This window comes from Chelonoidis abingdonii, chromosome 6 (assembly GCF_003597395.2).
Source record: "Chelonoidis abingdonii isolate Lonesome George chromosome 6, CheloAbing_2.0, whole genome shotgun sequence".
Classification (NCBI taxonomy): Eukaryota; Metazoa; Chordata; order Testudines; family Testudinidae; genus Chelonoidis; species Chelonoidis abingdonii.
This window is the reverse complement of record NC_133774.1, coordinates 137,783,537-137,805,579: the sequence shown is the minus strand read 5'-3', so window position 1 is coordinate 137,805,579 and position 22,043 is coordinate 137,783,537. Positions and strand designations below refer to the sequence as shown.

The 22,043-nt window shown below is 40.8% G+C and overlaps 1 protein-coding gene across 2 annotated transcripts; it reads right to left on the bottom strand.

Annotated features, from left to right (window-relative positions):
* Positions 1 to 5,238: 5,238 nt before the first annotated feature.
* On the bottom strand, positions 5,239 to 21,665 carry XPA (XPA, DNA damage recognition and repair factor). 2 transcript variants are annotated; one of them, XM_032766709.2, is made up of 6 exons: positions 21,489 to 21,665; positions 14,484 to 14,594; positions 10,774 to 10,879; positions 9,267 to 9,432; positions 6,991 to 7,108; positions 5,239 to 5,472 (listed from the first exon to the last, which is right to left on the bottom strand). In XM_032766709.2, the coding sequence occupies exons 1-6, from the start codon at positions 21,628 to 21,630 to the stop codon at positions 5,324 to 5,326; spliced, it is 792 nt and encodes a 263-aa protein (XP_032622600.1). In that variant the 5' UTR covers positions 21,631 to 21,665; the 3' UTR covers positions 5,239 to 5,323. The 2 variants fall into 2 exon arrangements, with proteins under 2 accessions (XP_032622600.1, XP_074923545.1); XM_075067444.1 differs by lacking the exon at positions 21,489 to 21,665 and adding an exon at positions 18,475 to 18,895.
* Positions 21,666 to 22,043: the final 378 nt, after the last annotated feature.

The window sequence follows — 22,043 nt, the reverse complement described above, 5'->3', positions numbered from 1 at the left end:
TAAATGGAAAAGTGGTCTCAATAATTGCTGCCGACACTGCTGACTGTGGACACCATGAACAGATGTCCATTGTGGTGCGGTATTTTGACAATGAAAAACATAGTCAAGTTGAACATTTTGTGTCTGTTCAGAGACTATTGACAGTTGATGCTCAGTCTATTTTTGACCAGTTAAATGACGTCCTCCGCGTTCTTAAAATTGACTGGTCATCAGTGATGTCTGTCTGTTTTGATGGCGCATCTACTATGTCTGGATGTACTGGGGGAGTTCAAATGAAATGTAAAGAAAGAAACAGTGAAATACTCTGTGCACACTGCTATGCGCATTGTCTGACCCTCATCGTAGTAGATCATGCACTTCAAGTAAACAAAACAGAACTGTCTTTGATTTTTTTGGTGCTATTCAGACTCTTTATGCCTTCATGGAGGGGAGTCCTGTGCGACAAGCAGTAATGGAGAAGATTTCCGAAGAAGTAGGATCCAAGTTGAAGATTTTGAAGTCACTGTCAAACACAAGATGGGCATGCAGAGCAGAAGCAGTGGCTGCTGTAAAACAAAACTGCTCCATCATTTTACAAGCTTTACAAGAGATTATCGAAACCACTCGCCTTGCTGATGCTAAAATAAAAGCCAGGGGCCTTATCCATAAACTAAATTCATTCAAGTTCATAGACTCATAGGTCAGAAGGGACCAATATGATCATCTAGTCTGACCTCCTGCACAAGGCCACAGAACCCTACCCATCCACTTTTATAACAACCCCTAACCCATGACTGAGTTATTGAAATCCTCAAAATTGCCCTTCACACGATGCACCCTATTCTCCAGATGGTGGTAAAAGTGATAAGGTTCTTCAAGCTCCAAATCTCAACTTACTTACTGCAATGACAGGGGTGAAAAGCTTGTGTAACTCTTTGGCTGAGATGAGAAGTGGCCCAGAATATTTTCAATCGATTTTCAATGACAGTGTGAAAATGTCTGTAGAGAATAACATATCTATTTCCCCAGTTAAGAAGAGAAAAACGTCCACTCATATTGATGATGCGTTTGAGTCCCAGAATCACTTTGATACAAAAAAGGAGCAGGAGAGAATAACTTCATTGTACCCACTCCTAGACTCAATGATTGCCAGCATTGACCAGCGATTTGAACAGGAGACTTGTAAAGTTGTGACTGCAATGGGAAAACTGCTGAGCTTAGACACTGGCAGGGACAATATGAGAATCTTTGCCAACAAATTTAAAGTGTCCTTGGATGAGTTGGAAGCGGAAGTCAGATTGCTTCACACTTATGACAGATCTGTTCCTAAAGGCAGAACTATGAACACCACCAGAGAGTGGCTTGATTGGCTAAAGGAATCGGATCGGTCTTCCATGTTCCAGGTCTTTTACAAATCTATTCAATGTTTTCCAGTCTTACCTGTTACAAGCTGTTCATGTGAAAGAGTCTTTCAAAACTAGCACATGTGAAAAACAAACTAAGAAATACAATGTCCCAACAGCGCCTCGACTCACTCATGATTTTGTACATTGAACAAGAATTGGCTTTGTCAGTTATTTACAATGACGTGATTGAGGAATTTAAGTCCATAACACCTGGTGAGCGACATTTCATTCTCGAGGACAGGAAGATGAAGAAACCTTAAGCTGTTTTGGTCAATTTGGCTTAGCTCATTATCTGGTAAAAGATAAAGATCATGAAAATTGACTATATCTTTGTATATGCCTGGTTATCACTTAGAGCAAAAATTTGGTATTGTGTGTCTCATTTTTTGAGTTTGTATTTTTTAAGTAAAGTTTAGTTGTTAATTTAAAAAAAATAATTTTTTAGTTAAGTTTTAGTTTCTTTAGTTTGATAAATAAAAAGAATGTCTTTTATGGTTGAGTATTCAATAAATGTTCGCCTTTAAAAAAAAATTCCCTGGGTGCCCACCCTAATGAAATGTGCTGCACATGCCTATGATTAGATTGCTTTTGGCATTCATGGAACACGGTAGAACATCGCTTTTGGGCTCAGGAAACTAGCATTGAGTGGTAAGATTGCATCATTCTGCAGGTCTGGGATGACGAGCAGTGGCTGCAGAACTTTCGGATGCAGAAAGTCACCTTCCTGGAGCTATGTGCTGAGCTCATCCCAGACTTGCAGTGCAAGGACACCAAAATGAGTGCTGCTCTCTCAAGGGAGAAGCACATGGTGATCTCAGTGTGGAAGCTGGCGACTCCAGACTGCTACCAGTTGGTCACGAATCAGTTTGGAGTCAGGAAGTCACCCATTGGGGCTGCGTTGAGGCAAGTGTACAGGGCCATTAATTGCATCCTGCTGCGAAAGACCGTGACTCTTGGCAACGTGGGTGAAATTGTGGATGAATTTGCAGAAATGGATTTGTCTAACTGTGGAGGGGCGATAGATGGCACATGTATTCGAATTTTGGCACTAGACTATCTAGCGATGGAGTACATCAATCAGAAGAGGTACTTTTCCATGGTTTTGCCAGTGCTTGTGGATCACTGCGGATGTTTCACTGACATCAATGCAGGGTGGTCCGGAAAAGTGCATGATGGATGAATCTTTAGGAACACCAGCCTTTACAGAAAGCTGCAAGCAGGGACTTTCTTTCCAGACCAGAAGATCACCATAGGTAATGTTGAAATTCCCATAGTGATCCTGGGAGACCCGGTGTACCCCTTAATGCCATGGCTCATGAAGCTGAACACGGGAAACCCAGCTAGCAGTAAAGAGTGGTTCAACAATAGGCTGAGTAGGTGCAGGATGACCACAGAATGTGCATGTGGCAGATTAAAGGGGCGCTGGCGATGCCTTTATGGCAGATTAGGCCTCAATGAGGAAAATACTCCCATGGTCATAGCCACGTGTTGCACATTGCATAATATTTTAAGTGCAATCTCAACATAACCCTTAATTATGGAAGCACTGCTGTCCCTCATATACTTCAGGAAAACCTAATACATTATAAATTTTAGCATAATTCACCAGGGAGAAGATAATGGCTCCACTGCATTGTCACTGGCAGAACTCCCATTGACTTCAGTGGAACAAAGAGTTCACCTGTCATCTTTAATTAAAGCTCTAACAAGCATTTATTCTTTACTACTTTCAATTTAGTCTGAATTTCATTTTATTTTTTTCCTGCAGATTGCTTACTTTAATGTTTCCCTGTCAAATTTGTTCTCCAAAGAAATGAAACTGATTTAGAAAAAACAAAAACCCACCCACCAGCAATTTGAGTGAAAGAAGCTCCCCAAATTACAAGAATTGCATCATAGAACTATTTCCCCTACTATAGTTAGGGTTAGTTTTCAAGAAAGACTCCTGCAAATTTTTAATCGTTGAAGCCACCAAAAGGCTTTTCCAAAATCAGATACGGCCAGTTTAAATAAGTAAATAAATAAAAAGCTTATGAGGAGAAATATTTCAAGAAGAAAGTTCCACAGCAGCAATCTCAACATACCCCTGAGAGTTGCATCAATGTACAATTTAAAAAATAATTCAGAGACTCAGAGAAAGGGAAAAACCCAGTTCCCTCTTTCCCACCAGGTACAGATAAAGCCAAATTTCAGAAGCATATTGATTACAAGTAGGACTGTATAGAGATGAAGCTTTCCCCCAAACAGGCAAGACTAAGTATGCATGGTCCCGTGACCTTACCTTCATTGGCACGGCATGGCACATGACATAAATAGGCTCAGGCTCAGAATAAGCCACACTGGTTTTGGGAAGTGGTTAGGAAAAAGAATTGCTAAGTTACAGAAACTTTTGAATGTAATAAATTTAATCAAAGTTTGATAGCAAAATGCGATTTCCCTTTTGCCCCACTTGCCTTTTGTGATAAATGAAGTGTGGTGGGGCAGCTCCCTTTGATGGACACCCAGCCAGCAAGTTAACTGTAAAATCCCCTCTTAGTAGCTGTTCTCTACTTGCTTTACCTGTAAAGGGTTAAAAAGTCCCTCAGGTTAAAAAAAAAAAAAAAAGGTGGGCACTTGACCTAAAGAGCCAATATAAAGGCTAGAACTTTTAAAATTGGGAAAGAAGCTTTCCCTTTGTCTGTTGCCCTCTCTGGACTGAAGAGACAGGCAGCAGGAATGCTGTGTAAAGTTTGAACCAGATATAAAAACCATGAGATCATATCTAGAACTACTTTTAACAACCCAAATATGTAAGTAAATTCGGAATGTTTAGGAAGACATGATTAGGTTTATTTCTGTTTATTTTTCAAGGCTTGTGAACTCCTCTGTGCTAGCCCCAGATGCTTCTGTTTGCTTGTAACCTTTAAGCTGAACTCCCAAGAAGCTATTTGGGGTGCTTAATTTTTGGAATTGCTCCTTTAAAATCTAGCAAAAGCCGAAGTTCCACATGTATTTTCTTCCTTTTTTAGTAAAATTTACCGTTTTTAAGAAAAGGATTGGATTTTTGGTGTCCTAAGAAGTTTGTGTATGTTGTTTGATTACCTGGTAGTAACAGCTAATTTCCTTTGTTTTCTTTCTCAGCTCCTCCCCGGATGGGGGGGTGAAAGGGCTTGAGGGTACCCTACAGGGAGAAATTCCCAAGTGCGCCTTCCTGGGTACAAGGGGGTTTTTGCGTTTGGGTGGTAAAAGCGTTTACCAAGCCAAGGTCAGAGAAAAGCTGTAACCTTGGGAGTTTAATACAAGCCTGGAGTGGCAAGTATTAATATTTAAAATCCTTACAGGCCCCCATCTTCTGCACTTGAAGTGACAGAGGGGGGATTCAGCCTTGATACCTTTATTATGATATTATACTGCCAAGATTTTCGCTAGAGAAAACTGCGAGCTGGGACTCATTTCTTCCAATCTCAACTCTTCGCTACACTACAGGGATGGGAACTTACTGTATGTCTACTCTGCAATTAAAAAGCTGCAGCTGGCCCCTGGCAGCTGACTTCAGCTTGCAGGGCTTGGGCTAAGGGACTGTTGCAGTGTAAACATGCAGGCTTGGGCTACCGCCTGAGCCAAAACATCTACACCATAATTAAGCAGCCCCTTAGCACGAGCCCTGCAAGCCTGAGTTAGCTGGCATGGGCCAGCCATGGGTTTTTAATTGCAGTGTAGACATACCCTTAAATTACAGCACCAACAGCCAGCTGACCACTCATCAAAACCCCTTCATTTAAGCCATGGGTTTTGTCACAAGTCACCCATTTTGCCTAAAAGAGCCCTCTGTGATTAGAGAGTCCTGTTTTCTCTGTGCAATCCTGCACAAAGATTTATGTTCAATCATTTTTATTTTACTTGATACAAAATATTAACATTACAAAAGGTGCATTTTATGTAAAATTAATCAAGGGCTATTACATTTTCTCATATGTTAATTCATGGCCACATATAGTACATGTCTTTTTGTACATATCTTCTTCAATGTTTTCTTCGGGTCCGTACTCATGCTGGTGGGAACCTGTTCCTCTTTTCCACAAACTGCTCCTAACAGCTCGACGGAGCTCTGATGAAAAATGTCAACAAAGTCTATGGTAAGTAAATGGCAGTTATTTTAAAAAAGAGAGAGTCAGCATAAGGACAAACACTGTTGTGAGCAGACCAAACAAAGGGGGGAGAGATAGCTCAGTGGTTTGAGCACTGGCCTGCTAAACCCAGAGTTGTGAGGGGGCTATTTAGGGAACTGAGGTAAAAATCTGACTGGCGACTGGTCCTGCTTTGAGCAGGGGGTTGGACTAGATGACCTCCTGAGGTCCCTTCCAACCCTGGTATTCTATGATTTCACAACAGATTAAGGGACAAGAAACTCAGTATTTAGGGAGACTCATATTACTTGTGTATTTTGAGAGAATGTCTGTTGTTTCTGAAACATATCTAGAGCCAAATTCTGATTGCCTTATTCATGCAAGAATTGCCATTCAAGCCACACAGACTACTTGTATGAAGAGACTACAATAGCTCTGAAAGAGGGTTTGGGTTAGTTATTACTGAGGCTATGTGTGGTATTATTATTTTTTTGGTAATAAAATAGGGTGAGGCTATGTGAAACTAAACATAGGAGCCCTCAAAGCTGCCAGGCGCCCAGGTTTTCATTTTGATTTACAAAACCAAGATGTGATCTCATATGCCAGACTTTGTTGTGAGTATCTGAGGCCCCATTACCTATCTATAACATTTGTTCCTGAAATTACTTAATTTGGTAAATTGGAGTTAAAAGGAGTAATTTTGTAAAATTTCTCATCACCCCTCAGTCATACCTCTTATCCACCTCAGGAGCTCTGCATAAAGCCTCAAAATTACAGATACTGTAAAGGAAACCCAAACATGCCAGTCTAGCCTTTTTCTTACATCAATATAATACTGCTGTTAAGAAGCCTACATCACTATGGTCTCATTAAAATATATTTTCAAACTGGATCTCTGTTATTAACATCTTTCCCCTCAATACTAAACTGCAAGGTATTCAATTTATTTACCTAGAAAGACAATGCAGGCGAGTAAAAACTGCAGAGCTGAATGTTCTAATTATAGGGAAGGAAAGGCATGTTGTACCTTACAGATTAAATTTGGCTTTCATACACAATCAATTCCCACTGATATTGCTACATGCATATACGTAATGGCAAAAATAGGCTCCTGGAGACAAAATATATGTTCTCATTCAAACAAAGTGAGGAAAAAGTTATTTGGATAGACAGCTTTATGATATATTGTTGGGGTACATCAGGGAACGTAAATAAGACAACAGTGGTACTGAATTATCAAAGTTGTGTCCATATTTTTAATGGTTATGAACATTTTCATCTGGCCATATTATTAAAGTGTCCATTTCCCACTACATATTAGATGTGGAAATAAATATGAATACAGACACACACTACTCTAGCTGAAGCTGTAGTAAAAAATTATTTACACTGACTCTCCATGTCCAGAAGCAAACATTTACTACCTGGTTTTATTTGGTGACCTATAAAAGATAAACCTTAAAAAAAACCAAAACTTCGTTTAAATTCTAACCATTTACCTTTAACTTTTTTATCAAACTTTTTCTGTTTCATCTTCTCTCTATTATCTTGGCGGGTTTCTCTTGCTTCTTGCAACACTTCTTCACTACCCCAAACTTCAAGCGAACGTTTTATTACCTACGGGATAGATCACAAGTGTATTCCTTTTTACCCTGAAATGATAAAGATAAGCTGCTCTAGTTTAGAATAGAACTCTCCTTTACACAATTTTATTGTGTTGCCATATCCCACCAACAATCCCTCTTCCATCACCTGGCTAGCTCCCCCCTTGCCTGTGACCCTTGTGATAGTAGTGTGGAGTGTACCCCCCTGAAAGAGCTGAATTAGGCCAAGTGGTCCCAATCATCCAATTAAGCTGCAAACAAGGGCGACTTAGTCTACGTAGAGCAGGGATGGGCAAATTACGTCCCATGGGCTGGATTCAGCCCACCAGCTGTTTTAAGCTGGCCCTCCAGCTCCCGCTGGGGAGCAGCATCTGGGGCTTGCCCTGCTCCAGCCAGGGAGCAGGATCAAGGGTCGCTCCACGTGGCTCCTGGAAGCTGCGCCATGGCCTCCCTCCAGCTCCTACATGCTCCAATGGCCCCCTTCGGTGCTCCAATGGAAGCTGCAGGGGTGGTGCCTGTAGACAGGGCAGCACGCAGAGCCACCTGGCTGCGCCTCAGCATAGGAGCTGGAGAAGGGAAGTGCCACTGCTTCCGGCAGCTGCTTGTGGTATGTGCCGCCCCGAGCCTCTCCCCATGCCCCAACGCTGATCCCCCTCCTGCCCTCCGAACCCCTTGGTCCCAGCCCAGAGCACCCTCTTACACCCCAATCTCCTTATTCCCAGCCCCACCCCAGAGCCCACACCCCAACCACAGCCCTCCCCCCTCCCCAGCCTGGAGCCCTCTCCTGCACCCTGAACTCCTCATTTCTGGCCCCACCGCTGAGTCCACATCCCCCAAGCAGAGCCCTCATCCCTTCCCGCACCCCAACCCCAATTTTGTGAGCATTCATGGCCTGCCATACAATTTCTATTCCCAGATATGGCCCTCGGGCCAGAAAGTTTGCCCACCCCTGATGTAGAGGGTGCTAATTAGAAGGAAGCTCACCTATAAAGCCAGGAGACTGGCAACAGGGAGGAACCCTGCAGTCGCTCTCCCTGGGGTAAGGGAGAAGGAAGGGGGAACAGGAATCTATGAGGAAGGGTTTATCAAGTAGGCCTGAGAGAGATGGGTCTGACTAGGAAGGCTGTGGAAAAAAAGAGTTTAAAGAAACATGGTAGGAAGTAGTTTAGGGAAGAGAGCAGTAGGGTTGGTGACAACCCAGACCTTAACTGCTTGCTATAGGGCCCTGGAATGAAACTCAGAATAGAGGGTGGGCCCAGGTTCTTGTACCATCCACTGCAGATTGGTACTGCTAAAAGTAGTGAAGGGGAAGACTGCCTGAATCACTGTGGGAGTGACATAGTCAGGGAAGCATGCATAAGGACTGCCTGATGCTGATTGTACAGAGAGATTTTTGAAAGACTCCTGTGGAAGGGGAAAACACAAGATGACCTGACTGGAGGGCTGAGTCATGAAGCAGCTGTACAGTGACTCCATGAGCGGGAGAAGAGCAAGAACAGTGGAAGACTGGAAAGTGGGCACTGAACCTGGTGAGCTAATCCCAGAATTGCCAGAAAGGGGTGCCACCTAGCTGTGAGTAGAGCACCCTGTGACACTCCCACACATTAATAAAGTTTCCTTATAAAACAAAAGAGAGGTTACTTTGTTTGAAATGGATTTTCATGCATGGAAAACAAGTGTTATCTACTAATTAAGGACCTAATCCAACTCTAATTGATTTCTCATGCATCCACATTTAAGAATATTAAGGCATGAATATTTCTAAGGGAATCAAAATATTGATCCAACATATTTCAAGACAGTTGATATACATGTCTTTAAGCAACTTGATATTTTTCAAATGGGTTGCAAATGTTTTTACTCAACGAACAGATCCATACAGATTCTGTGTCAGCAAAGAAAAGTTATTTTTTCCTCTGCAACACACTAGTTCTGTCAGTTTTGTTATCACTAAACAACTTCCTTACTGAATAGGAGAAACTCAACCTTTCCCATTTATTTCAGGGACAATTGAAATTCTATCGCATGTACTGTACAACATATTTAGCTTTGTTAAATGGTAAAGATTCTGGGTTCAGTAACACAATGATTAAATTATGAATGGTAGTGGTAATGTCATGAAAATCCAAAAAGGACCATATATTTTGAAAAATTTACAAACATTTTCATACCTGTAATTTTAAGTAAAGCTTCATGTCACCCCACTGTGAATTATGAGGGTTTTTCTTCAAAATAAATTTGAGCACCGGTTCTCTCTTATCTAAGTCACAGTCTTTAAGAAGGTAGTCTTGCTTTGCCTCAGTCCTTGTTATAAGCTTATGCTTACCTTCAACATCTCTGAAACAGATTTTTTTTTAAAGAGACAGGTAAAAAGCATTATGTAACAGACTAATATTAAAGTTCAGTTATGTACTGTACAATGCACCTTACACCCCTACTGTAATGTGGGCCTTGATCTTGCAAACTTCGGCATACAAGTAGTCCTCCTGAACTCCAATATCAACACAGTACTTTAGAAACCCCTCTGGTGTTTCGGTTTTTTCATTTTTGTTGGGGGGGGGAGGGGCTGGATGAGGGGAGAGGAGAATGGTTTCACCTCAAAGTTTCTACCTGAGTTTGTCTCCTCTCACAGGTTTTTCCTACAAGAGGGGATAATTGTATACTATACTTTCAAATCTTCATTGTTTCAAATACAAATTATACAGCCAAAGCAGTTTTCAAATGCAAGACATTTGGCATGCACAAGGAATAATAAAATTAAGCAAAATTTAATTAAAAAGTGCTCATTTATTGGATAAGTAATGAGACAATTTGAACATTCTGGTTACACAAGGTACTAGTGAGCATCTGAAAAATTTATTTCACGTGTTTTGATCCAAAGTATAATCTCTTTATCATATGCCCAAATGATTACACAAATAAATCCTTATCAGGGAGATAATTTTAATATAATCCTCAATTTGCTACAAATATATAGATACACTGAAATTTTAAAAATTCCCATATGTAACTGGGAAAAAGAACAGTGGATTCAGTCAGATTCAGTCAGATGATGTCTACAAGATTCAATAAACAAACACATCAAAAAGTATTTATTCAACATTCAGTTTTCAACATTTAAAAGACATACTTAGGGCTAACTCAGTTGACCATTCCCATCACAGATCTACTCCAACTTACAGAAGTTTTAAAAAGTCTTCTTAAATTTGAATATTTAAATAGCGGAACACTTTTTCTATCACAGTGTTTTTTTAAAAATAGATCTTTGCATGGCTGATCTGTTATTTATTAATTTCACTCCTTTGAACATATGTAATAATCTTGATGGGATAATAATCTCTACTACCATATATAAACAAAGCAATATGAATGCTGTAAGGTAAAGAGACTATACATTTCTAACATACTATGTATTTTTTTCACACCGTGCACTAAGAGGCATGTGTGAAAGCTGTGGTTCTTTTGCACTTCCACTGTGAAGAACACAAACATATTCAATTCTATTCATATAAATTTTCCAACTGACAATATCTTATCAATAACATTCCTCTGACAGCTCTTTATGTAAATGAGTTTTTATAACAGAATTGTATAAATCATTAAAATCAAACTTTGATTCTAGTAAAATAAGTCAATTTAATAATTTACCAAACAGTTTTTGCCTATTATTTACAATACCTGCAATTATCGCATGTTGCCCAATCAAAGTGCTGCATGAGATATGAGTCCATGAATTGTTTGCCACATTCCTCACAAATAAGGTAATCAAATTCTAGCACAGGTCCTAATAGAAGGGAACAAATAATTTTACTTAGGTAAAGTATTTGGGGTTGATCTTCCTAGAGCTTAACATTCATTTACAATGTGGTTTTTATATTGCTGCACTATTCATGTTTTCCCTTCTGAAGAGTTTTCTAAAATTCTGTAGAACAAACTAAGGCCATGATCTTGCAATTGGATCCTTGCAGATGGACCTCTGCCTGTCTGGAGTCCCACTGAAGCCATTTTATCTTTCAAGATAACAAGTAACAGATCCCACGAATAAAAGTACTAAAAAGGAGTTCTCCGATTTCAACATTCAAAGTGTATGCATGTGTGCACGTGCACACTCACAGCTTGCAAGAAGGGGTTCTGGTTTAGATTGTTACAGATAGGGCAGATATGGGAAGTGTTCCCTTAACATGGCACCAGGTTAGAGTGGAAGAACATAAAGTTAACCATACGTTCAATACATTTCTATTTGCTTCAGACCAAATGAGGAGCTTTACATTTTAGATTTATTTTTTTAAAACCCTAGAACTGTTGACATTCAATTATCAGACAATTCTAATTATAGACTCAGATGTATAGCAGACCTAATCTAGCAAAAAGTAAATGTTATCCCAATTTGCATTTCATACTGGAAAGTGTCGGTTCTCAGCATGTCTCAAAATCAAGTTCTAGCATTAGGCTGTGTAATTATTAGACCACACTTCCACTAATTAGTAACAGTATAAAACTAATTTTATTAGGATAATAATACAATGAAGTTACCAGTGGCTGAACAGCAATGGCAGAACTGTAGATGCCCTTATCCCACCTACTGACATTTTAAATATTGGAGCATATGGGGCAGCATGACTGATAGCTGAGATTCAGTGGCAAAGCCCTGTAGGTGATTACTTGCCCTGCAGCTGATTCACAATGGAATGAAGCAAGAAGAGATAACAAAAAAAGAAGTTGGTTTTGGTGGAGGTTTTTATTCATTAATTTAGAGGTGGGAAGGGAGAAAATGCAGGTAGGGCTGAAGGACATGCATGGGATCCTCCCTAGAAAAGTGTGGGGAAATGATGCAATCTGGAAGCATTTTAACAGCCAAGAAAATAGCACCCGTCCCACCCTTCTTCACTTTTGTCATTTAGTTTCATTCCCTGCCGCAGTTAGCCTACCTTCTATCAGTTGACTTGGCCCTTCCCTATTGCTCCTGCCACTTCCTGATGCCTGAGTCCATCATTCTTGAGACAGCACCCTTTCTGTGACTGATAAGAAGTGCTGTTAACTGTGTAATGGGACACAATGCTGACTTCACTCCTAAGCAAGTACCAACTGCTAGAATGGTACTACTGGACACCATGGATCAGATCCTCAGCTGTAATAAATTGGTACAGCCCATTGTTGACTAATATATGCTGGTTAGTATATAAATATCACTGACATTATGTATTATCTGCACCATATATACATTAGTATGCAAGAAGCACCAACAACGTTAAGCACAAATATTATAACCGTGATATTCCCTAAACTGGTCTATACCATAATCCTGTTCAGTTATGTAAGTATCCCATAACACCTTGCATTTGCTGAAGTAAGCCTTGGCTTGATTAGATAGGAAAACTGTTAGTATCTGGACATACAATTATTTCCTCATAGCAGCAGGACAGGAGTTACCCACACAAACCTAAGAGGTGTCTTTATGCCCCTTAGTACCTGGAATGCATACGGTCAGAACAAAAGATAAAAAGCTACACTATGGTACCAGAAACAAACAAGGCAGAAAGCTAATTAATTAAATCCAGTTTCAAATAATGTACATGGTACCTTTCGTGATGTGTCATTCCATATTCTTTATGAAAATATGCTTATGATGTGACTATGACATAACAGATATACTTTATGCAAGATGGCTCACGTGAGATATAATTGGAAAGGTTACGATTTACTGAATGTGATTATCCTATTTGTATGCATGTATCATTTCTGTATCTGAAGTTAGGAATATTGACTATGTATCTGTATTTCAACTATGCTACTTTGGGTGATGCCCACTGCCAACACTTCAGGTACAACAATGGAAAAGTTAGATGGGGTGGATGGCCCATGAGCAGGACAATGGACTTTAAAAGAGCTTAGTGAATGTGTGGATCAGCCTGTGAAGAATGTCTATAGAGGCCCTATAGAGTCAGGTGGTCTTGTTTCCTGATGCTAAAACATTACCTGGGACGACTTGTAACTTTCCACTGTAAGGGAAGGGGGGGGGGTCAAACTAGGAAACAAAGGACATCCTATTTAAGGGTGGGGAGTGAGGTAATCCAGGTAGTCAGTTCTCCCTGCTACCCAACCCGAGATGACTGCTGGAAACAAGTAAAACTGAACTGGGGGAAAGAACTGAGCCCAGGCTGGAAGGGTGTCTGGCCTGTGAAGAATACTATTAGAACCACATTTAGGGTGAGAACTTATATGTAATCAGTTTCTTTAGTGTATTAAGCTTAGTTTGCATGTTCTGTTTTATTTTCTTAGTAATCTGCCTTGTTCTGTCTGCTACCACCTTAACTATTTAAAATATACCTGTTATAGTTAATACATTTATTTCTGGTTTATAATATAACCCAGTTTATGTGATTTCTAACAGAATGCCTACTCTCTTCCACATTCAGGGAAGTGGTGAACATAATATATCTCTGGGTCTGTACTCCAAGGGAGGTGGACATCTGAGTGCTGGCGCAAGTCCCTTAAACTGAGTCTTCCCAGAGCTGATCTGCAGCTGGGGGTGGCCCTGCCTGTGTGTGTGTTAGAGGAGGTTTTCAGAGCCTGGCTCAGCAAGACAGGGTAAAGGGGGCCCATGCTGGCAGAACAGGTAGACTCAGTGGTATCTCAGCACACCAGATGACTTCCCAAGCGGTCCAATCCGTCACACCTTTTACTGATCAACAATTTAGTGTATAAAAGGATTGCTTTAGAGGAGTAACTTTGGGGAGCACACCGTAACATTGCTGCACAAGTCTGCTCTTTGGAGACTGGCATCATACAGAACCTTTTTCCTGTACCATATTAATGAAGCCTATCTGACGGTTATTTGGTCTCAAGTATATTTCTTAACAAAATAACAAACCAAAGTGTGGTCAAGCAATTGACTGTACAGTTTATCAATGCCATTGAAATCAATGGAGATGTTGATTTGCACCAGCTAAGGATCTGATCCAGTGTGTTCAAATCTTTCATACAGCAGGGGACTGTTGCATCAGTATTTATTACTAGAGAATGAGGAATCAGAATATACTAGGTAAAAATTGTAAGCACCCAGAAGAGTGCAGACTGTGCCTATTCTGTTATTTAGGATCCTCACTTTCCCCCATCAGACATTTATTTATCTTAAATTAAGTGTCTGTCTGGTTATTGAAAAATACACGACCATTTTCACTACCAACAAATAGCCTTCCATACATAAGGATGTATACATTTTGCACACAAATGTATTTCAGGTTTCTCTGAAGCCATTACTGACTTTTCGTAATTCCTGTTCAGCTAGCATGCCACAAAATGGAACAGCTTATTCATTTTAGTAGTGTGTTCATATTAACTATAAATGAGCAATATAGCCATTTTCTGCAAAATTAATCATGTTTTACCTGGCTGATGGACAATTTTCTCAACCCTGTGTTCCTCCTCTTCCTCCTCTTCCAAAAAGAACCCTCCCCCTGTATCAATTATCTTTGGAGGTGCTTTAACTTTAGCACTTCCTGAAAAGACAAACAAGAGAAGTCAACATATTTAAAGGTTACAAGAATTGCATGTATCAATGTAAATGCAAAATTATTTGCAAAACTAATTTACAAAATGTGACCTTCACATCCAACATTCATGAGCTAGCATGGAGATCTTTCTGCTTTCAAAATACACTGCCAATACTACTCATAGATCTAAGAGACCAGGACATGCAGGGTACGTGGAGAATCATTCAACTCCAAGGGCTGGTTTCTAACAACTGAAGGTAATTCATTTGTCCCACAAAGGAAAATACACGTACATAGGTTGCACTATATTTCTTACTGCAGAGCAAGGAAAGCAACAAAAGAACCAAACTTGGTGGAAGACTGTTCTTGAAAGCTACACCTAAGGCTAAGAATATGGCACGGAGGTCACGAATTCCGTGAATTCCAGAGACCTGGGACATTTTCCATGTCAGCCCTCCCCCACAGCTCCCAGCCACCAGCATTGGTGGTGGGACCCCAGAGCTCCAAGCCACCAAACCTGCAGCTCTGAGCCACCACAGGTGGCAGGGGTTCCTTGCAGCTGAGCCACCATGGACAGCAGTTGCTGGCAGAGTAGATTTGATTTAAATCACTAGTCAGGAAGAATCAATTTAATCATGGATTTCTACATAAAAGTGCATTCCTGTTGGTTGTTATAACCTTTATATTCTTCGTAACTCAAAGATAGGTGTAGGTTTCATTTTTAGAAGGTATACATTATAAATTTTTAAAGTGATTTATTCTGAAAACTTTTCAGATTAGTTTTACAGCTATATCAGAAAATGAATGATTGTTTGGTTATTTCATTTACCAAAGGTAATTGAAGCAGATATTTATGAAGTCATTGGGAGGTGAACTATCTCCAGTTCAACAGGTTAATCATTAATATTTGGAGGATTTTCTTGCCATGCTGTATTAGGAGATCACCACCAGACAGACATTTAAACTGTTTTATTTAACTAAAACAACAATGACATATATTCTGGATTTTTTTCTTCAACAGCAAACATATAATATTTTAACAAAACAAGCATATGAATTTTTGAATTAGTTAAATATTCAAGTTTTTTAAAATCAGGATTGCTTTTGTAAAAATTGTTTTTAACTAAAATAGTTCAATGAAATATTTAAAAAAAAATTAAACTGACTGTCAGCTAGGTCAACATGAGAAACTTAAAATATTGGCTTCTGCAGCTAACTCAGTCATCTTCACCTTCATTTTCCTGTTTGTTCATAATCTGAAAAAGAAAAACAAGCTTTCCTGCTTTTTCAGGTCCCAAATGATTTCTCAATTTGGAATAAATTAGTCCAAAGGAAGAAAATATTCTTTCTACACCGGCAGAAGAAGCTACTGCTGTTAAAAGTGAGATTATCACTTCAGCAGTCTCTGAATCCAAGTTCTTAAGTGAATTCTGTCAGTTCACTGGTATCACTTTCTTTAAAACATCATCGGCAAACATACATTTCTTGAATGGTTCACCCTTGGGTCTGAAGTTTATTACAGCTGGCATCGTGAAGGGATGATTGCTAGATGTCTATGTCATAGACAACTCCTCTTCTTCAGCAGTTAAGGTTTGATCCTGGTACCGAGTATTGAGAATATCTGTAAGAAAATGAGCTGGAGATAGTGCTTGTCCCATTTCTTTTTTTAATGCTTGTAATTTAACTCTGTCATTGCATATTTCTCTTTTTAAGATCTCACTCTATTCCTTCCAAAATTCATCAGCGTCAGCAATAAAAAAGCTATTTCCCTGCATTTTGTTCAAGCTACAGAAATAGGCTTCAGGGTACTCAGCATGTGTTTAACATTTCTCTTAAGCTCAATGTTGAGAATTTTGGCTGTGACAGTGCCATCTATTTTTTCACGATTTTGTTCACAAACTATCAGATTAGGCCAGTTCTTAATATACAGTCCGCTACTGAGTTCCATCGCATGTCTTGTGAGAGAATTAGCTTGGTTCCTCCCACTTTTTTCAGAGCAGCTGCTGCAAAGTGGTTGTTACGAAAGTATTTTGCAATTTCAACAACATTAGCCTTTATTTCTGGGACACTGAAGTCTTTGGCTAAGAGGTGCATCAAATGAGCATTGCAACCGTATGTTATTAGCTTGGGACTCTCTTCGAAATCTTTTTCTCATCTTGGATACATTTGCAGCATTGTCTGTGACCAAGCTGCGTACTAGACACTTGAATTTTTTTTCACAGCTTGTTATAGCTGTTACTGCTACTTCTTGTAAGTATTCTGCTGTGTGTGCATTTCCTGATGTATCCATTGTTTCTGTAAGGAAGACATTCCCTTCTTCTGTTATCACACAAGCACATACAACAGGATCATTGTGGACACTGCTCTAACCGTCAAGACTCAGTTAACAATTTCACCCTCTAGACCTTTTGCACACTGCTCAATTTCTCTTTCATACACTTTATCCAGCAATTTTCCTGCGACATCTGCTCTGTTGGGTGGACTGTATTAATTCAGTCTTAATGACTGAACCATATTAATGAAGTGTGGGTTCTCAATCATACGGAAAGGAATGTTTGTTGCATAAACAAACCAGGTAATTTTTTCATCAATTACCTCTTTTTGTAATCTGCTGGTTCTTATAAAAAACTTATCTATGGTTGTTTCTAGGTGATGGAGATTTTTTTTTCTTTTTGCTACAGGTGATATACTGTGGCTATGTGACATACATAATGTGACTGAAGGTACGTCTACGCTACAGGATTATTCCGATTTTACATAAACTGATTTTGTAAAACAGATTGTATAAAGTCGAGTGCACATGGCCACACAAAGCACAATAATTCGGTGGTATGCATCCATGTACCGAGACTAGCGTCGATTTTAGAGTGTTGCACTGTGGGTAGCTATCCCATAGCTATCCCATAGTTCCCGCAGTCTCCCCCGCCCATTGGAATTCTGGGTTGAGATCCCAATGCATGATGGTGCAAAAACAGTGTCACGGGTGATTCTGGGTAAATGTCGTCACTCATTCCTTCCTCACTTGCTGCTTCTTGTAAGTATTCTGTGGATGTGTGTGCATTTCCTGATGTATCAATTGTTTCTGTAAGGAAGACATTCCCTTCTTCCATGCTAGAGCTGTTTTTGGATTTGGGACTGCATCGCCACCCGTGCTGATCAGAGCTCCACGCTGAGCAAACAGGAAATGCAATTCAAAAGTTCACGGTGCTTTTCCTGTCTACCTGGCCAGTGCATCCGAGTTCAGATCGCTTTCCAGAGCGGTCACAGTGGTGCACTGTGGTATACTTCCCGGAGGCCAATACCGTCGATTTGCGGCCACACTAACCCTAATCCGACATGGCAATACCGATTTCAGCGCTACTCCTCTCGTCGGGGAGGAGTACAGAAACCGGTTTTAAGAGCCCTTTATATCGATATAAAGGGCCTCGTTGTGTGGACGGGTGCAGGGTTAAATCAGTTTAACGTTACTAAAATCAGTTTAAATGCATAGTGTAGACCAGGCCTGAAACACTATCATTGGCAGATAACAAACTATAGAAAATGATGGTGATCTTGAAGGTAGATAGTCTTCAGAATCCTGTAGGCTGAGGATGGATTCTCCTAAACAAAATAAGTCAATGCAGTTATTTAATTATTATTACCATACTGCTCATTTAGTATTACTCATTGCATTCACTGAAACTCAGCACTACTTTAAAGGCGACATTGTAAAAGGAAGATCTGCCTATTTCAGCTACTTATTTTTCATCACAACTACATCTGAAACGATAGTACCATAGAGTAACAACTATATTTTTGCTCAAACATGAGAATTCAAGAATAGTCCTGAAGGAAGACAGGCAGTCCTTAAGAAAGAAATATGAAATAAAAAAAAAAGTTTACCAACCTGAAGATCCTGCATGTTCTGACATGTTCCTTTCATCATCTTTAAAGCAGCTTTTTCCTGAGAAGGAAAACTTCTCATGATAGTATTTCATTCAGGAAACCAGGCCTTGTATTTCTTTGTTGCACTGTTTGCATTTTGCATGCATGCCTGGCTTACCCACCAGAGGAGCTTCATTAAAACATTCCCAAACTGGGTCTCTTTTACGGCCTGTTGCCGTTACAGGTTTTCCCTTCTAGTAAGAGAATGGTATGGTAGATCTCCAATCAATGAAGGCTACACTCAGAAAGACCTCAAGACTTATGGAATATGCTGCTCAAATGGTTTCACTTTTGTTTCTACTGCCCGTCCCTCCTTTCTCACATTTATCTGCAGACTTCTTCTCCTTGTCCAGATCTATTCTGCCCCCATCAATCTTTTATTCATTGAACTTTTTGAAACTTTGCACTTTTAGAGAGAGGTAAAGCATTGACTCTGTGTACACAAATTTGCAGAGGGACAACAGAGTTGCGGTCTGTTATTTCTCACCTCTATATATTATTTATTTTAAAACATTTTTGCTATTAACAAGCATGTTGTCTCTGGAGACACAAATCCACAGTTTGAGAACTGCAAAACTAAGCATCTCTGATCGTATCTTTTAGACCAGTGGTCCCCAACCTTTTTCGTCTGGCAGGTGCCAGACGAGCCACCACAGACCATGGCCAGCAGACAAGCATCCGCCGAAATGCTGCTGAGAAGCGACAATGTCAATAGGTGTCGCTGCTGAAATGCCGCCAACAAGCAGCGTCATCCAGAGGCGCTGACGCCGATATGCTGCCGATTTTCGGCGGCATTTTGGCAGCAACACCTCTGGATGACGCTGCTTGTCCGCGGCATTTCGGCAGATGCTCATCCGCTGGCCAGTATGCGAGCGCACATAAATGCCCCGGCGGGCACCAAGGCGCCTGCAGGCACTGCGTTGGAGACCACTGTTTTAGACTGAGCACTGAGTACCATTGGGTAGATAGAAAGATTAACCTAAGTAATCTATACAGAAACCCCTGGAACCCCATAAGGTTGGGTCCCTAATCCATGAACTATTGGAACTCATTTACAAAACTTTTCTTAAACATTACATGACTATATTGTTTCATACTATAGAATTAGAATTTATAATCCCTATTCCATGATGAGATATCTTTAAGCTATAATGTATCTTAATGAAAACAATCTTTAGATATGCTTTTTGAGGAGAAAACCTTTTATCAAAACAATCTGATTTTTTTTATTTTTTTAAATCATTGATTTTTAGCCACCCTGGTTGCTGGACCTCTTTCTTCCCTCCAGCAGCTGGGCTAGCACTCTTATACCCCATCAGCTCCATTTTGTCACAGTTATTTTTAGTAAAAGTCAGGGACAGGTCAAGGGCTTCTGTGAATTTTTGTATATTGCCCGTGACCAGTCCCTGACTTTTACTAAAAGTAACTGTGACAAAATCTTAACCTTAGCTATACCTAATGCCTGTGATCATAGAATCATAGACTATCAGGGTTGGAAGGGACCTCAGGAGGTCTAGTCCAACCCCCTGCTCAAAGCAGGACCAATTCCCAACTAAATGCATGGGTCCAGAGATTATAAGGTGCATGCTTTTACCCAAATTAAATGAAACAAACAGAGAGGTGTGTTAAAAAGCAGGAATCTAATAAAGCACTTTTCTATACTGGGGAGCCAGAGTGCAAAAGCTTTAGTACAAGGTGAAGCTGAAAAGTCTTTCGAAAGAAGTAAATTCTACTGCAAAATAAATGCACGTTGAACTATGTGATCATATACGAAGATTTAACCTTTGCCAGATGGACTTTTCCTATTTGTCAACTATATAACAGAAAACCCATGAAGTTCATAAAGCGAGAGTTGCCACAACAAATGAATGTTTAGGCTTTTTAAAAAACAAATCAACAAAAAATCCAACAAAAAACCCAACAAACTGGACACCTTTGCTCTCCAAAACATTTTAAGTTAGTGTAAATTATACCTGTAAATTCTTGTTGTATTCTGTGATCCAAATAAAAAGATAATGCTACTTTTAAAAATATATTTTAAATAACATGGTAAACTCACATTTCTGAAGTATTTTCACAAATGGGAAAAAACAGATTAAGAAAGGTTCATAGAATGAGTATGAATAATCAGTGTTATCCAGGCTTGGCCATAAGAAGACATTCATTTTTATTCATTTTTTCTTAGTTTTAATCAATTATATTCTCAGTTGTAAGCATTACTTTTTTAGAAGCCTAAACGCTCGTTTGCCCTGCCAACTTTGGCCTTTTCCATTTGTCAATCATTTATATTTCCCGTCTCATGATTCGTTCCTTCTTAGAACACAAGCCAATATGACTCAGTACTACTAACATCTATATCAATTGGCTTTAACTTGCAGATTGTTTTAACGTAAGAATGGCCATACTGGCTGAGACCAAAGGTCTATCTAGCCCAGTATCCTGTCTACCGACAATGGCCAGTACCAGGTGCCCCAAAGGGAATGAACAGAAGGGATAGCTCAGTAGTTTGAGCACTGACCTGCTAAACCCTGGGTTATGAGTTCAATCCTTGAGGGGGCCATTTAGGGTTCTGAACAAAAATCTGTCTGGGGATTGGTCCTGGTTTGAGCACGGAGTTGGACTAGACAGTCCCTTTCAATTCTATGAATCACCATGTGATTCATCAAGCTTTGTTTAAGTACACAATGCACTAACTTGTTATTCTGGGCAGGCCCAAGAGCTTCCTGCATGCCATGCACTATTCAGATCAGAGTGGAGACTACCCGGATGGAGCAAAGCATGCTGGGACCCAGCTGGTGCCTTTGCAGTGGCTAACCAGTTTCATTTCACACAGTAAGAGGAGCGGCTCTTGGTGACTGTGGAGCACTCTAGGTGATGTTGCCTGCTGTGGGCCAACACCACAAGCACCAGGACAATCCGGCCCTCAGTTCACACAACCTGGAAACAGAAAAGAAGAGGTCAGGGGTCAGAGCAAACCTTCGTTGGGGGCAGCAGGGTAGGGCCGGGTGGCCAACCGGGCCTGTCGCAGCATCAGCGCCCGCTGGCGATTCCGCTCTATCTTTGCCCGCATGGCTGCAGAGAGCAGGGGCGTCTCCCCCGCGGGCTCTGTGCCCTCCATGGCCAGTGACCTACAGTCAGGAAAGGGGAGATGTCAGCACCTGCCACCAGCCCCCAGAGAGCCCTGGTCCTCCCCGGGGGGCCTCCTCGCACAATGGCCCCATGACCCAGCTCCTTCAGCCTCTCCATGCCAGCGTCCCCCTCCTCACCGCTCCCGTCCCAGCGTCCCCCTCCCCATCACACCCCGACCCAACAGCCGCCCCCTCCCCATCACATCCCGACCCAGCAGCCGCCCCCTCCCCACCGCTCCCGTCCCAGCGTCCCCCTCCCCATCACATCCCGACCCAGCAGCCGCCCCCTCCCCACCGCTCCCGTCCCAGCGTCCCCCTCCCCATCACATCCCGACCCAGCAGCAACCAGGCCCCGTCCCTCGATACTCGACCAGCTCGCGCACATCACCTGGCGCTGCGGGGG